Source organism: Strix uralensis, chromosome 1 (assembly GCF_047716275.1).
Source record: "Strix uralensis isolate ZFMK-TIS-50842 chromosome 1, bStrUra1, whole genome shotgun sequence".
Lineage (NCBI taxonomy): Eukaryota > Metazoa > Chordata > Aves > Strigiformes > Strigidae > Strix > Strix uralensis.
The window spans coordinates 83452233-83466487 of record NC_133972.1 but is presented as its reverse complement, the minus strand read 5'-3'; the positions used below and the strand labels follow the sequence as shown (position 1 = coordinate 83466487).

The following is a 14255-nucleotide window of genomic DNA, read 5'->3' as shown; positions in this document are numbered from 1 at the left end:
GATCAACAGCCCTTCAGACACACAGGGGGTTTCCAAACCCTTATAAGCAGTTAGGTAGGTCTTACTGATGGTCCATAAGAAACAGCAGAATCCAGCAACTCGTCTAGTTTTATTAACTCTTAAGTGCCTTCTTAAGAACTAGGAATAGTTGTCTCCCAAAATTAAATGTTATTGCTCCCCAAGTCACCAGATTTTTTTCTGAATGCCTGCTGAGCTCAGCATCACTGGCCACAGTTGAATGGAATTACACTTAAAGACTCAAATATAGCAGTGCTGCTCAATCTCAGCAGGTCCACACTGAGGAATAACTGAGATCTGCCTGTTCCTTCTTTGTCTAGAAAATAACCTTCTGCTCATCTATTTATTAAACAAGCTTTTATTTTGAATTTCTTTCAGGATCCCCCCAGAGATGCATTTGTTACCATGAACAACACGAATGCTGCTGTCCCCCAGACCTCTGAAGGCACAGGTCTCCTGGGCCCCACTGGCTCTCCTGCCCCTGGAAAGTCATGCTACACCAGTGGCCACGCTCCTTGCGGGAACGGGAGCCCCGGCACAGCACCGTGCGAGGTGGGAGGGAGCTTCCAAGAGTTCTCTGTGGTAACTGAGACTCATGATGACCATTTCCCACCAGTTCCCACAGAAGATGAATACATGGATAAGGATCTCAATACCGCTGATTATTTATCTTTACTGAGTCGGACTGCCAGTAAAACCGTGTCATCATTTTCAGAACCAATGGAGGCAGGGGAGAACGACAGCTTAAATCAGTACTTTTCAGGGATCGGGAGCACAGAGGACGTATCAGTCTCTCAAGGCTCTCACTCTTCCTCCAACATAGATGGGGCACACACTGCCACGGACAGACTTCTTCAGAAATCTTGTCAACATGCCCACAGTTGCCTGAAGGAAACGGGCAACAAAGACACAGATCGTTTTGCAACAAACTATGACTCAGAGAAGATCTGTGTGAGGTGTGGCGTTTCATACAGGGAATCTCCCAGAAAGTGGAGCAAACCCTGTTGTGCTGCGGCCAACAGTGCCTCCACCTCTCCAGAAACTGGATCCTATGCACAGTGCACCTGTGGCTTGAATTTTCTCTCTGCTGGTCAGAGCACTCTAACAAGCGATCATGGTATAGAAGATGCATCTTCGGATAGTACCAACATGAAGCACCAGAACACAAACAGAAGCACTTCAGGTACAAACAGAAGCACTTCAGGGACAAACAACAGCAGCACTTCAGACCTCCCTCCAGCATCTGGTAAGCCCATTTGGCTTCACCTGTACACAGTTGTATAGGATTATTCAGTGGGTCTGATTTAGGAGAAGGGGAGAAGAATAAAATTATGCCTTTTCACTTAATTGCCCTGAAGCTAATCTGAAAAATGAAACTGAAGTAGTAAGACCATTTGGTTTGTAGTGAATTCTGCAAATAGTATGAGCACTGTGAAGGACCGTTGTCCTGCCCTGATCTAGCCAGCAATGCAGAACCCATCTTCTGGCTGTCACTGCAGAGGCCAGGCAATTCTGTTAGTGAAGTATTTTGGTGATAGCAAGTGTGTGTATTGGAGAAAACTTAGAAGGAGGAGAGTATAGGGACCTAGAGGCTAAGTCAAGAAAGGATGCATAATGCTCAAACAGATGATATTCCATCCAGCAGTCTGCCGTTTCCATCCAGCTCATTTTTGCCATTAGGTTTAATTCCAGTTCCATTTACGTGGCGGCCAGTGAAACTCCATCTGGAGCTATAACCTGGTGGCCACAACTGGGTGTAAGAGATTATGTTCAAATTTCTGCTTTTAGCTCTTTCTCTTTGTTTTAATTTGCTAGGATATAAGCATTCACCTAAAAATAATTTTATACAGACATTGTTTCTTCATACACAAGTGTTTTGTCCCCTAAACACCTCTGAAACACTCTTGCCAATTTACTAATTGACTACCAATTTACTAATTGAGTAATTACATCAAAATTGTCAAATGAAAGCAGTGAAAAAAAAATCACTGAAGCAAAACTAGCAGAAGGGAAGTTATGAGCCTTTTCTGGATGAAACCTTCTGCCCTCGGACTTTTTTTCAGTATAAAAGTCTGCAATCTGCCTGTCATGTGTTATTAGTCATTTTAGATTATAATCTCTTAAAGTCAGATGCTCTATTTTTATTTATGTCGATGCACTGCCAAGCGTAATGAGACCTTAGTTTTGACTGGGACATCTAAGTATTACTGTAATACACAGAGCAGTCATAAGAAGTTGCCCTCCTTTAAAACCATATTGTGCCTTAAAGTTTCTTACGGAGACATTCTTGTCAGTCTGCCAAAGCCCAAAAGCTACGCTTTTGAAGGCCCTTCCTCTCCCAACATGCATGCCATGTGGGAATCCAAAAGTGTGTAGCATTCATCTTTCTAAGACCAGATACTCTTTCTGCTGCTTCAGTTTCCTGAAATCCTGACACAGTTTCACTGTCTGGTCTGTACAAAATTCAGCAATAGTAAAGAGAACACAGATTATCTTTTTTTATTGTTGTTGGAAGGTGACTCTGAAGTGCAACTGAAAGTCAAGTCATATTTGGCACTGCAAAAGTACTGTTTTTCTTTCTAAATCTGACCGAAGAGGAAGAGAAAATGTTAAGGAACAATAGAGCTTGGATTTAAGAGACATGCTAGAAAGTGCCATCTTAGATCTGCAGCATAATTCTTTATATGGGATTTTAATTCTGTCTGTGCCTTTGGTTATGTACATGCTATAGTGCCATCTGGTGAAACCTGAGCACAGATACTGTGTTCCTAATTTGCCATTTTCTAGGCATGACTGCCAGAAGGTACTGACTGAGCTATGGACAGTATGAGAGTGTGGGTTAGTTAATCTGTAGGTAATGTGGCTTGTTGTCAGAGACTTTTTTCTGCCCGCGGAATGGCCATGCCCTGCTGGCAGCACCTGGTTGCACGGGGAGTGGGACAGGGCTTGGCCATAGGTTCCACACTGAAGCACCCTGGCCACGCTGGGGCTGCACGTGGAGCTGCAGTGGCATCGGTCACTTTGCTGGGCCTTGTGAAATGCCCAGATGGAATAAATGTGCATGCAAAATAACTTTCTGTACAACTTCTCAAAGCAACTGAAGCCACCAAGGCTTTGCACACAGTCATGCTAAGACAGAATGATACAAAAGAGGGTGGATGAAAAAATGGGAAGAAAAAGGCCATGGGTAATCATTTAGTTCCCTACCACTCAAAATGACAACAGAATTTGCAAACGCTGTCCCTCCTGTGAAACAACCCTAGAGGACCAAACTAAACCTCTGGACAGGTGCCACTTACAGGGATCAGCACCAGAGATGGAGGTAAGCCTTCAAGTGCTCTTTCAAACCTCCCAAGCCTAGAGGCAGTCCGAACATGAAGCGTCAGTTCATGACCACCTCAAGTCATGTGTAGGGCTACAGCATAAAGCATTAGTGCAGGAAAACTTAAGTGACTCACGATTAGGAATGGATTTGCAGAGCCCTTCACTTCCAGATCCCAAACCAGCCCGGTTCAGCAGTGACAAACATTTTCACCACCTAGAGACCATAGATGGCTCAGAGAAAATTAATTGCCTGCATTGTTCCAGTCCTTAGTGAAAAATTAATCTGTCATTGTAACTAATACTATCAGGTAGTCTGAAGAGATCAAAAGGCTGAAATGTTTCAGAGAACGATGCCTTCACTAATCTTCTGAAGGTGTCCCTTATACTTTCCACTTTGGAAGCACATCCCTTAGTGCAGTTCAGGAAGCTCTTGTGTCCATATTCTGTGCTTCTGGGCCTCAAATATCCTTTTGTTTCAGCACGGTGTCTCCAGAAAGCAATGAAAATTTGCCAGCCACATTCAACTAAACATTATAAATGTGCTAATCTGCTTTTTCCCCCCTCCCCTCCCCACTGTCACATAAATTCTTGATTCATAAATTCACTCCAAATTCTTGATCTCATACTAAGCACCGGTAAACTTTTCCACAGTACCTTTTGTGAGTGACAGGCAATAATCTGTATAAAGTCAAACAGTTATTTTTGTACTCCCATTATGCCGAACAGTTTTGTTAATGGCAAACAGCTGAACTGAATCGAACTCAGGGGAAGCAGCCGGCAGGGAAAAAAATTCCACAGAGAAAACTCTCATTGTCACCTCATGTTAAACACCACTTGGAAGGAAAGCAAAGAGCTAGCAATGCAGTGGTTTAGCTAAAATAAATAGGATTGTTTGAGGTGGGGGCTATTAGAGAGTCACTCAAGTTATGTGGCCCACACTCAGTTATGAGCAGTCCTAACTCAGCAGAGCTGGAGCCCAGTGTCCATTGCTGATGTGCAAACATCAGCCGTGGCCACTAGAAAAACAGCTGGGCCATACTTAGCTGCAGTGAAAATGGGAATGCCTCAAGTGTTGAGGAACGTAATGAGGAAAGGCACAAAATGTCTAAAAGGGTCAGATCAGTCCGCAAGTAATGATTAAGTGAAGGACAGCAGGAAAAACATTTCATAAAAAGAGTGTTCATAGGCTAGGAAGACGTTTTTTTACTTGGTTGCTTTGGTTTCATTTTCAAACTTTAACAAGTTTGTTAGTTTGTTGTTGAAAGTTTGCTCTTAGTTATTTTCTTTCTGCTCTGAGGGAAGTTTATTAATTCCCAGAGCCTGGTCCCACTGTCACTTGAGTCAGCGACCCAGTCCTCGAATGGCAGAAAGATTAAATTTATACTGGAAGATCTCTAACCGCAGGCAGACTGACTGAAACCATAACTCCATTAGGTTGCTGTAACATAGGCTCTTGTCTCTTCACTGGAGTCAGTATATCGAGGTAAATCCATGAGGGCATTAGGTGAGTAGCGGAGTGTACCTACACAGAGGATCAGGACAATACCTCGCCCACACAGTAGGATTGATTGTTTACCAAAGGGGAAAAAAAAACCCAGTGTGATCCCTGGGACCCTGAAAAAATATATCATAATTAGAAATAATGACCATTTCCTCACAAACCATGGGCAGAGGCAGTTTGGATGCCACTTGTGCATCGGGCAGCAAGGGGAGCATGAGATTGTCACAATCTCTCTTGCTTCCCAGAGTGCAACTGAGAGAGAAAATGTTTCCGAGCCTTTCAGACAGGCTCCCTGTGGATGACAGGCTTCGTCCTGAGGAGGTAAAATGGAAATAATGAAAAGGTCCAGTGGAAGACATTGATTATAAGAGCAACCTCGTGTCATGGGGAAAAAGTAATGGAACAAGAGTAAAGCCACCAAGAGTAAAGTGGATTAAGTTCACTGTGCTAAGCATCCATCTCATGAGGGGAAAGTATTAATCACATGTGTCTTCTTTTCTCCCCCCTCCTTCCCCAGGAAATGTGACTGGAAACAGTAACTCCACCTTTATCTCAAGTGGACAAGTAATGAATTTCAAGGGCGACATCATTGTTGTCTACCTTAGCCAAAACTCCCAGGAGGGGCCAACAGCCTCGGGTCCGAGCGAGGAGAACGTGGGCAGCCCCGTGCAGGAGGAAAACCTCAGCCGCTGCGAGACTTTTGCCGGCAATGCCCAGCACTACAAGGAGAAGTGTGCCGAGCTGCAGGGTGCCTGCCTGGCAGCGGGGAGCGGGGGGCCGCGGTGGCCCGCTGGACCCCTGGCCCAGGAGTGGGGCCCGTCCTGCCGTGGCCAGGCCTTGCAGCCCGTGCAGGAGGAGGGGAAGCTGGGACACTTCTCAGAGAAGGTGTTGAACTGAGGCGAGCCGGTGTCCTTGCTGCGGGCCGGGGCGCCGATGGGCAGCCCACGCAAGGGGGTGTGGGGCTGCCACGGGGCTGCTGAAATGCCGGTGTCGTGACAGATTCGGAGACTGTGGCTGCCCCTGGTGCCTCCCAGGAAATTTTACAGCTGGAAAGGACCCTTGTGGTGCACGTTGTCGGTGGTGGTGGTGGTGGTGGTGGTGCTCTCGCTGAGGAGGTTACCAGTGGGGACAGGTGCAGGCGTGAAGCTGGGCGTGCTGCCCCCATTGCAGTAACAGTGACAGGGCTCTCTCCTCTCCCTTGTGGAGAGCTGCCCACCTGCCCCCCGCTTCCTGGCACCTCTCCCTGGCAAGCGAGGAAGGAGAGTTGAGGAGATCCTTTGGGCTGGGGATTTTGCAAGGAGGAGAGGCAGCATTGCTGACTGGGCGCACAGGGCGCTTCCGGAGAGGGGACGACATGACAGAGGACCTCACTGAAAGGGGCCCCTCAGCTCCATGTCGGGGTTTTCTTTTTGCAGCTAAGCTGCGCACCCATTTTGCTGGGTCTTATTTGCAGATGCCCATGGGGATCGGGCAGGTGGCATCAGTCCTTCCCATCTTTCCCCAAGGGAGTAAACACTCCAGTCTCAAACCAGTGCCAGAGCCAAGATCCCGGTCTGTCCCTGATTAACTTGTGGGTATGAATAGATGTGAGACTGCCCCAAGTGCACACAACAGGCAAAATAGAGCTGATATGCCTTACAAGCATATCTGATTAATTCTGAGCAAAGAACATTTATGGTTTTGGACCCTGATTCACCTCTGCCTTATTGCACCTTGCCAGAGGAATTCAAACCCCTGAAGATCCGAGTGACATGTGCCCAGCACACTGCTGCATGAATAACTTCACTGACGTTTAAGACACAGAGCTGCTAGCAGGTGGAGGAAGGGTCTACATTAACCATCTGTGGACATTTCCTGAGTGACAGGAAAGGGAGGGATTACCCAAAGATGGAGAATTTGGTCAAGGTCAAACATACATTCCTTCATCTGCCCAAATAATTTTGTCATTCCCTCTGATATTTTCATTAGTAAGCAGAGCTTTACTTAGGTAGCATGAAGCCATTTCCAGAGCTCAGCCTGTCTGAGCTGAAGTCAGAGTGTAGCCACTGTCACACTGAGAGCTGATAAGCAATGGGACCAAACAGTTGGATTTAAAGAATAATAGTAGTTGTAGTTAGAAAGGAGTCTCAGCTACTACTCGGCTGGCTTTGGTTTGGGTCCGGTGTCCTACAGCCTCCTCCAGCAGCCACTGTGGAGAGAAAGGTGAAGGGAACAGAGTCTCAAGGAACTCCCCAAGAGGAGGAGATAACACTTTTCATGATTTTCTGACAAGGGGTAATTTTCTGACATTGTCCTGCACATGTGAGCGCTGCAGGAGGTGATCTTCAGTCTGAGCCTTCAGGAGGGTCAGCGCTGTGTTTCCTGCCAGACAGCAAAGGATCTCTTACTTAGTGTGATGTCATCTGCCCTGACTGAAAAGGTCTCTGGTAGGGAGGGCTCCTCCCCAGGGAGGCTTTAAAGCCAAGGAGTTCACTGCATAGCTGCTCTGTTTGCCATAGTACTGCTCTGCAGGTGAAGAGCACCTATAAAGCTGACAAGGTGACCGCTGTGTCATGATGAGGTTCTCGTCCATAAACAAAAGGATGGGCTTAGCCACCTTCACCTCTCAGGAGAATAATTCTGCATTATTTATATATCTGAGATGTAAAGTTCAGTACAAACGTGCATGACTCACTCTTGGGTGGCTGGCAAAAAGGGCTCATGAACAACCAGTCTCCCTTTCACCTCTGCATGGCCTTCAGAAAAGTAGACCATCCCAGCCTAGACTTGGCCAGGCAGGTAGGTTGTCCTGTTCAGTGATGGCGCAAGCTACTTCTGCCTCTTTGAAGGTGCATAACTGAGGCTCTCTTATCTGTGGTATTCTTCTGTCTTTCCTGCTGGATCCTTTACAACTTCTTTCCAGCCTCTTCTAGCCTAATTCTGTATTCCCTAGGCATTGATGCAATAGGGACAAGGAAGCAGAGCCACCATCACCTTCATGCAAGGGGGTGCAGATATTTTCCCATTTCATCTTCATTTTTTCAGTCATATTTTCCTGGAAAGCATTCATCCAGGACATAGGCCCACTGGATAGCATTCAACCAGCCTCACTTACAGGCCAGGAGGGACTGAATTCTTGTGATCAGCTGTGAGCAAACTACCTGTCTGCTGGTCTGTCTCCTCTTCCTCCTTCTGCAGGTTCTTTCTTCCTATGGTTTGTATCCACCACCAGAGAGCAGGCTCAAAATCTTGATTTCAGAGAAGACAATGGGAATTTTACTATGTATCCTCAGTGAGGACACATTTTTCACTCACTGAATTTCAGGATCCTACTGACCAAGGATTGAAGAAATGGGTCATAATGATCTCAGTGCTGTAGCCACCCCCTTATGGGAAACACAATGCACCAACAGATTTGATTCTTTTTCTTCCTCCAGAGTCTACCCAAAAGTGAAGAAACCATATTACACTCATTAGCATGCTCTGTGTTCCCTGGGTCTCTGCCTGGCTGCTTAGACATGGACCCCAATGGGACTTCTTTATCCTCATGATTTCATTTGTCGCCAGTTTGGAGCTGGGGCTGTTTTTTAACATCGGTTTGTACAATGGGGCCCTATGCATTGGGCACTAATTTGGAGGCTTCTGGCTGCTATTGTAATACACATAATTAATGATAATAAAAATCTTAAAAATCTGCTTGAGAAAAAGTGAAGATTTTATTCAAATTAATGGAGAAAATCAAATACATTATTATATGCCTGTGCTTATTTTGACCAAAAGAAAATCAAATGTGAATATAAAAACATTCCTGGTTAGGCTTTTGTAACATTTTTTGTATGTAGAATTGTTTTAACAGAAAGTGTTTTCCTTCCCCAGTATGTGCCACAATAATGCACAAGCGCAGCCATGCACACACGTGGAACCAAACAGGAGCTCTCGTAGATCTGGTGTGGTAATGCTTTACTGCTGAGAACTGGGCACTGATTCCAACTTGCTCCTGAAGTCTCCTCCAGCGCAGCATGCGTTTTTACAAGTCTTTCGGTCTGAGGATTCACAACATGCGTTATCCATGACAAATATACTAGCTGCTCTTGAAACTCAGCCACTTCAGGCTTGGAAAGGCAGCAGTAATTCTGCATATAACCATGGGAAAATGAGGAGCAATCATTTGCTCAAGGGGCCTGGAGCAGCCCTACTTATCCCCATGGAAAACAATAGGGCATTAAAGATCAATAAAGACAATAACTGCAGTTAGTCTGTGTACTTTGCTATGTGTTCACACAGAGATTGGAAATCACTCTGCAAGGCTTACAGCATACCTGCGAATAGCATCTCTAAAATGTCGTAATTTCTACTTGTCCATCCGGATTCCCTTCCTTTTATCATATTGATGGTATCTGAGCAATGACACCCCTGTGTCTATTGTAAAACAGAACCCAGCTGAAGGATGTCTTTGTGCAAATCAGGTATTTAACAGAGCAGTAGTTTTACCAGGTATACCTCCATTCAAATTAGGCAGCAGTGTCCCCTTACCACCACCCTTAGAAACCATCTACAACTGGAGAATTCACTTCTGCCAGCACATGATACTGGACATGAGAAAATGGCTGCAAATTATTTGTGTGGAAAACTTATTTCTGGAGTATGTAATACACATTATTAATAGACACTTAATAATAGTCACTGGAAAATTGAAGTGTATTTGACCAAGCTGTCTGAGGTTTCTTGCAAGGAATGCTGAACAACTCCAAACCTTACAAGCTAGTTTTTCAAACCTCCTTCCAAATGGCTGTTGCCCTTTTCAGTCCATCAGGAACACTTTGATGTTGACCTGAAAGGCACATTCTAGGGCAGCCTGCCCACAGAGCGCTGCTTGACAGCACTCTCACTTGGAGATGCGGGCACCAGAGAGCTCTGCCTAGCAGTGTATGAGGATTCCCACCCCCTGCTCCCCATGACACTAAATGCAAACGATTCTCATTCACCTTGGCTGAGTTGCAGTGGTATCTCTGGAAAAATCAAACTGGTAATATTGTGGGAGTGGCAGTCACTGCTGAAGCAAGGGGCTTGCGATCCCAGGTGCTGATGGGAACGAGTCCCATTTCAGACCAAAAGATTGTCATGAAACGTGTTTCTCCTCTCTTTCTCTTGCCTGGTGCTATCGTAATTTCCAGAATGAAGAATGAATTGTTGCTATACAACAAATGATTTATCTCAGAGCTCTGCCATGTCAGTTTACTCTGCCTTTGTGCTGCAGTGTCAATCGCCTTGTTGAATGGGAAGGTTGAAGCAGAAAACAAACCACATACAAACAGCTCCTTAACAACCCAGTTTATTTAACCTGATTCCATGGTAAAAGGTACTACTTTACATATGATTGCTGAGTCCATGTTAGCAAAATGCTGTAAGGGGCGAGTCAAAAAGCAGCATTCTTCCCTCGAATCCAGAGGAGGAACTGCTGTTGTTTAAGTGGTGCTGCTGATCACACACGGTGTCCTTACCTGAGCAGATGGTGCGGGAGAAATTCCTCTCTCTTCTTCCTTTTTTTCCTGTTCTTGTAGAGGGTTTTATACCTTCTTACCTCCTCACTTTCACCATGTATGAGATGATTTATTTGAGCTGAATATGTCATTTTCAGTCTTTGTTATGCCTTCAAACCCATTCTACCCAGCAATCAAGGCTGCACTCCTCGATAGACAATGTACAGTTTTTGCACACACCTTCAAAGGCCTCTGCTGTCACCCAGTGTTTGTACCCTAGGGGGTCTCCATGAGGATCCTCCCCTTGACAGACCCTGGCATATACCTGTATTTCCTATTGCTCTCACTTCAGTAAGTCTGGTTGCCCAGTTTTTCCTTCTTCAAGGCAGCTGGTTGTGGCTGCCAAGTGATTGTGTCATCTCTGCAGCAAGGTTTGTTAGCCCTCCGGTCTTGCCTTCAGACCCTCTAGTCCTCTTGTCACATTGTCAAACATTTGTTGCGGGTTTTTTTGTAAAATGTGAGTGTACATGAGCACAAACATAGGGGAAAAAGTATTATTACAATTCTCTCTGGCTTATGAACAAGGCAATGACAGCATAACATTAAGGAACCATGTTGCGGTAGATGAGTATGCTAGAGTGTCCGATGGGATGTGTTTTAACACTGCTTTTTTTCTTCTTCTTTTGGTTAGCCGGCTTATGGTTTCTTTGGTTTGGCTGAGGATTACCACAGCCCTTCTGGCTCATTCCTTAGCCTGCCTGGCCACTTGATCAATCCTTGGACGCTGCACTAGCTTTTACTTGCATCAAAGTTGACAGGTCTGTTGCATCGTGTTTCTATTGGCAGTCTCAGATTTCTATACATTATATGCAGGTGATCATACACAAAATTTCTCCTGGTTTTAACTTCCCAGGAAACTGTTAGAAAGGTTCCCAAGGAGGGAAAAGAAGCTCAGGAGCATTGAGGGCCACCTGTACAAGCTGGACATATACAAGTCAATGGGACTTGGCAGAATGCATCTAAGGCTGTTGAGAGGGTTGGCCAATGTGACTGCAAGGCCACACTTCAGCATCTTTGACAGGTCATGGAGTTCAGGGGAAGTCCCAGCTGACTGGAAAAGGGCAAATATTACAGCCATCTACAAAAAGGTGAAAAAAAGAAGATTTGGGAAATTACAGATGAGTCAGCCTCACTTGAGTCCCTTGAAAAATTATGGAACGGGTCCCCATGGAAGATATTTCCAGGCATGAAGGAGAAGGCGACAACTGGGAGATGCCAGCACATACCTCAGCTAAATCAACCCTCTCCCACTGTCAGCAGTTCATTGTTTGCTTCGTCATCACTTCCATAGAGACTTGGGAGGCTGACCTTACTTGTGAAGATCAAGGCAAAGAAAGTATGAAGGAAAATCTTCAGGTTTTCCTCTGTCATTTGTAACTAACTTGCCAACCCCACTCAGTGGTGGACCTACCTTTTCCTTGTCCTTCTCCTTGCTAACAAGCATACAGTATGTTAGTACTTTCTTGCTACTCTTGACATCTCTTGCCAGTTTGGGCTCCAGCTGGGTTTAGCCTTTCTCTCTGCATCTCTGCGTGCCTGAGAGGTATTTCTATATTCTCCTTTGGAAGCCTGTTCCCTTTTCCATCTCTCTCATGTTCCTTTTTTTGCATCTCAGTTCTCTCAGTAGCTCACTGCTTAACCAGGCTGTGAGGTTTCTTGCTGTGCTGGCTCCTTTTCCTGCTTAGGTGGATGGACTGCTCTTGTGCTTGGAGAAGGCTGTCTCTGAAAGTCTCCCAATACTCTTGAATACCTTTGCTTTCCAAGGCAGACTCTTCTGGGATACCTCCTAACAGCTCCCTGAGCAGGTTAAAATCTGTTCTTATGAAGTTCTGGGGCTTTATTCTTCTACCTACTTTCTTCACACTCCTTAGGATGTTAAACTCTATGATCTTATCACTGCAGCCAAGGCTGCCGTTGTGGGTTCTTCAAGTGGTCTGAAGATTTCATCTGTTTCTCTTTGCCTATCAGGTCATCTATCCAGGACACCCACCACAAGCACTCCCTTGATGGTGACACCTCTGATTTTGACCCAAAGGCACTCAGCTGCTCTGTCCTCTTGCCCATGTCCTCAAATCGCTCTTTTACAGAGAGCATAACCCCTCCTCCTCTTCTACCTTTTCTGTCTTTTCTCAAAAGCTTATAAGCTGTTGCTTTTGTTCTACTACAGCTATTTCCTCAGCCAGTTTCTGAAATGACAGAAACAAACAATGTTTCAGCGAGTTTCCCACTGTTGTGCCTTTGTCTGGTTATAGGTCTGAAAGCCTGAGGATGGGCCTTCAAATTTCCCACCCGTAGGAAGGGGAGGGTAAGAGGCAAGAGCTGGAGCTGGTAAAAAGAGGAGAGGCTGAAAGAGCCATGCTCCCTCTTCTCACTGCCCTGTGGGGATGGGGGGAGAAGATGGCAACTTGCTGCTGCTGGAGGGGACCCCTGCCCCTCTGGTGGAGTCAAGGTGGGCAGCAGCATCCTGGAGGCTCTGCCATGCCCAGTGCTCAGCATGAGGTGTAACCCGGTGAGAACTGGGTCCCCTCCCTCCCACAGGGGAAGAAGCAGCTGGCAAGTGATCCAGGGTTTCTGTCAGATGAAATCAGCCCTGTGTGTCTCTCTCAAAAACAAAAAATCGGTGTATGCAAAATGAAGTGAAATTGGCCATTGGTAGCCACAGAAGAGACAAATCAGAAGGCAGCACATAAGGACCAACCATTTCAAACATAGAAACCGCTGACCTAACAGCCTGTTCCTATTGATCTTCACCAGATTTTAATGGAAGGCTATTTAAACGAAGTCTCAATTATTTGAAGCACCTTAAATGAGGATTTAGAAGATGTTTTTCAGCATGCAGGCCTGCCATTACAGATCTCAATTATTTAGCCTCTATGAAGCAGCTTTCTTTCTTTCTTCTCTTTGGTTTTGATCAGTTCTAACATTTATTTCTCTCTCTTTCAGTGTTGTAGGCGCTTCTAAAGCACAGAAGTTCGTGCTCCCTGTGGGAAATAAAAAACACTGTTTCCCCAAGGACATTTGCTTTTTGCATCATTTCAGTTCCTCATCGGGGTTTTTTGCAAGCTTAGCTGGCGATAAATGAGCTAGACAACAGATGGTAGAGCTCATGCTATAACACAGAAAATGTTTCTTTAACAGGGGTGTCCACTTAAAAATGCAGCTGCCCGCTGGTGCACGGCCAAATTTCCTTCTGAGAACACCCTTTGAATGTATCGGAGAATGGGATGGATGCAAGTGCCTCTAATGATCATCTCAGCAGGCTGCTCATAAATGTCTCCTGCAACCCCTGTTCTTTTCATGCTCACCCCATGGATCCAACTTGTCTGCTGGACAGGCAACACTTTGTGGATACGTTAGAAGCCTGTCCAGTTCATCATCTTCATTACACAAATAATCATTGCAAGGGTTTTGTCCCCTTTGTCTGAAAGGATGCTCCAAGTATGATAAAGAGAAGCACATAAAAATAAATCCACTTCAATGCTTAGGTTTTGTCAGTCAGGTCAGCCTGCTATATTTAAATGTTGATGCACATTAAGTCTGTTCTCTTCAAAGTCATGTTCTTTGTCAGGTCCCATTCAGGTCTACCACACTAGATACTTTTATCTGCTCTGTAGTAAATTTTGCAGCTGGTCCTTTGTTGATGAAAAATACTAGAAATCAGTTAAATATTTTTGTTCTTCTTTAGGAAGAGACTGAACGTGAGGAAAAACACAGTCAAGAATTCTGTTCTGTTAACCATTTTTAAAAGTCTTGAAGACTTGTTTGCTTTTGGATCTCCATGTTTCGCTGAGCAGTTACTTTGAGAGTAAGCGCTCTTCCATGCCACCATTTTGTTCTCTCACAGCACTTTTTTTTTTTTTTTTGCCAGAGATGGCTGAAGGGCAGGATTGCCC

At 45.3% G+C, this 14255-nt stretch overlaps 1 protein-coding gene across 1 annotated transcript in view; it reads left to right on the top strand.

The window, feature by feature from the left end:
- The window catches only part of TNFRSF11A (TNF receptor superfamily member 11a), a 28679-nt gene extending 20162 nt beyond the window's left edge, over positions 1-8517 (top strand). The window contains exons 9-10 of the mRNA XM_074873580.1: positions 397-1264; positions 5361-8517. Of these exons, the coding sequence (XP_074729681.1) occupies positions 397-1264; positions 5361-5740 (1248 nt within the window). The 3' untranslated portion in view covers positions 5741-8517. The remainder of the gene's footprint in view (positions 1-396; positions 1265-5360) is intronic.
- Positions 8518-14255: the final 5738 nt, after the last annotated feature.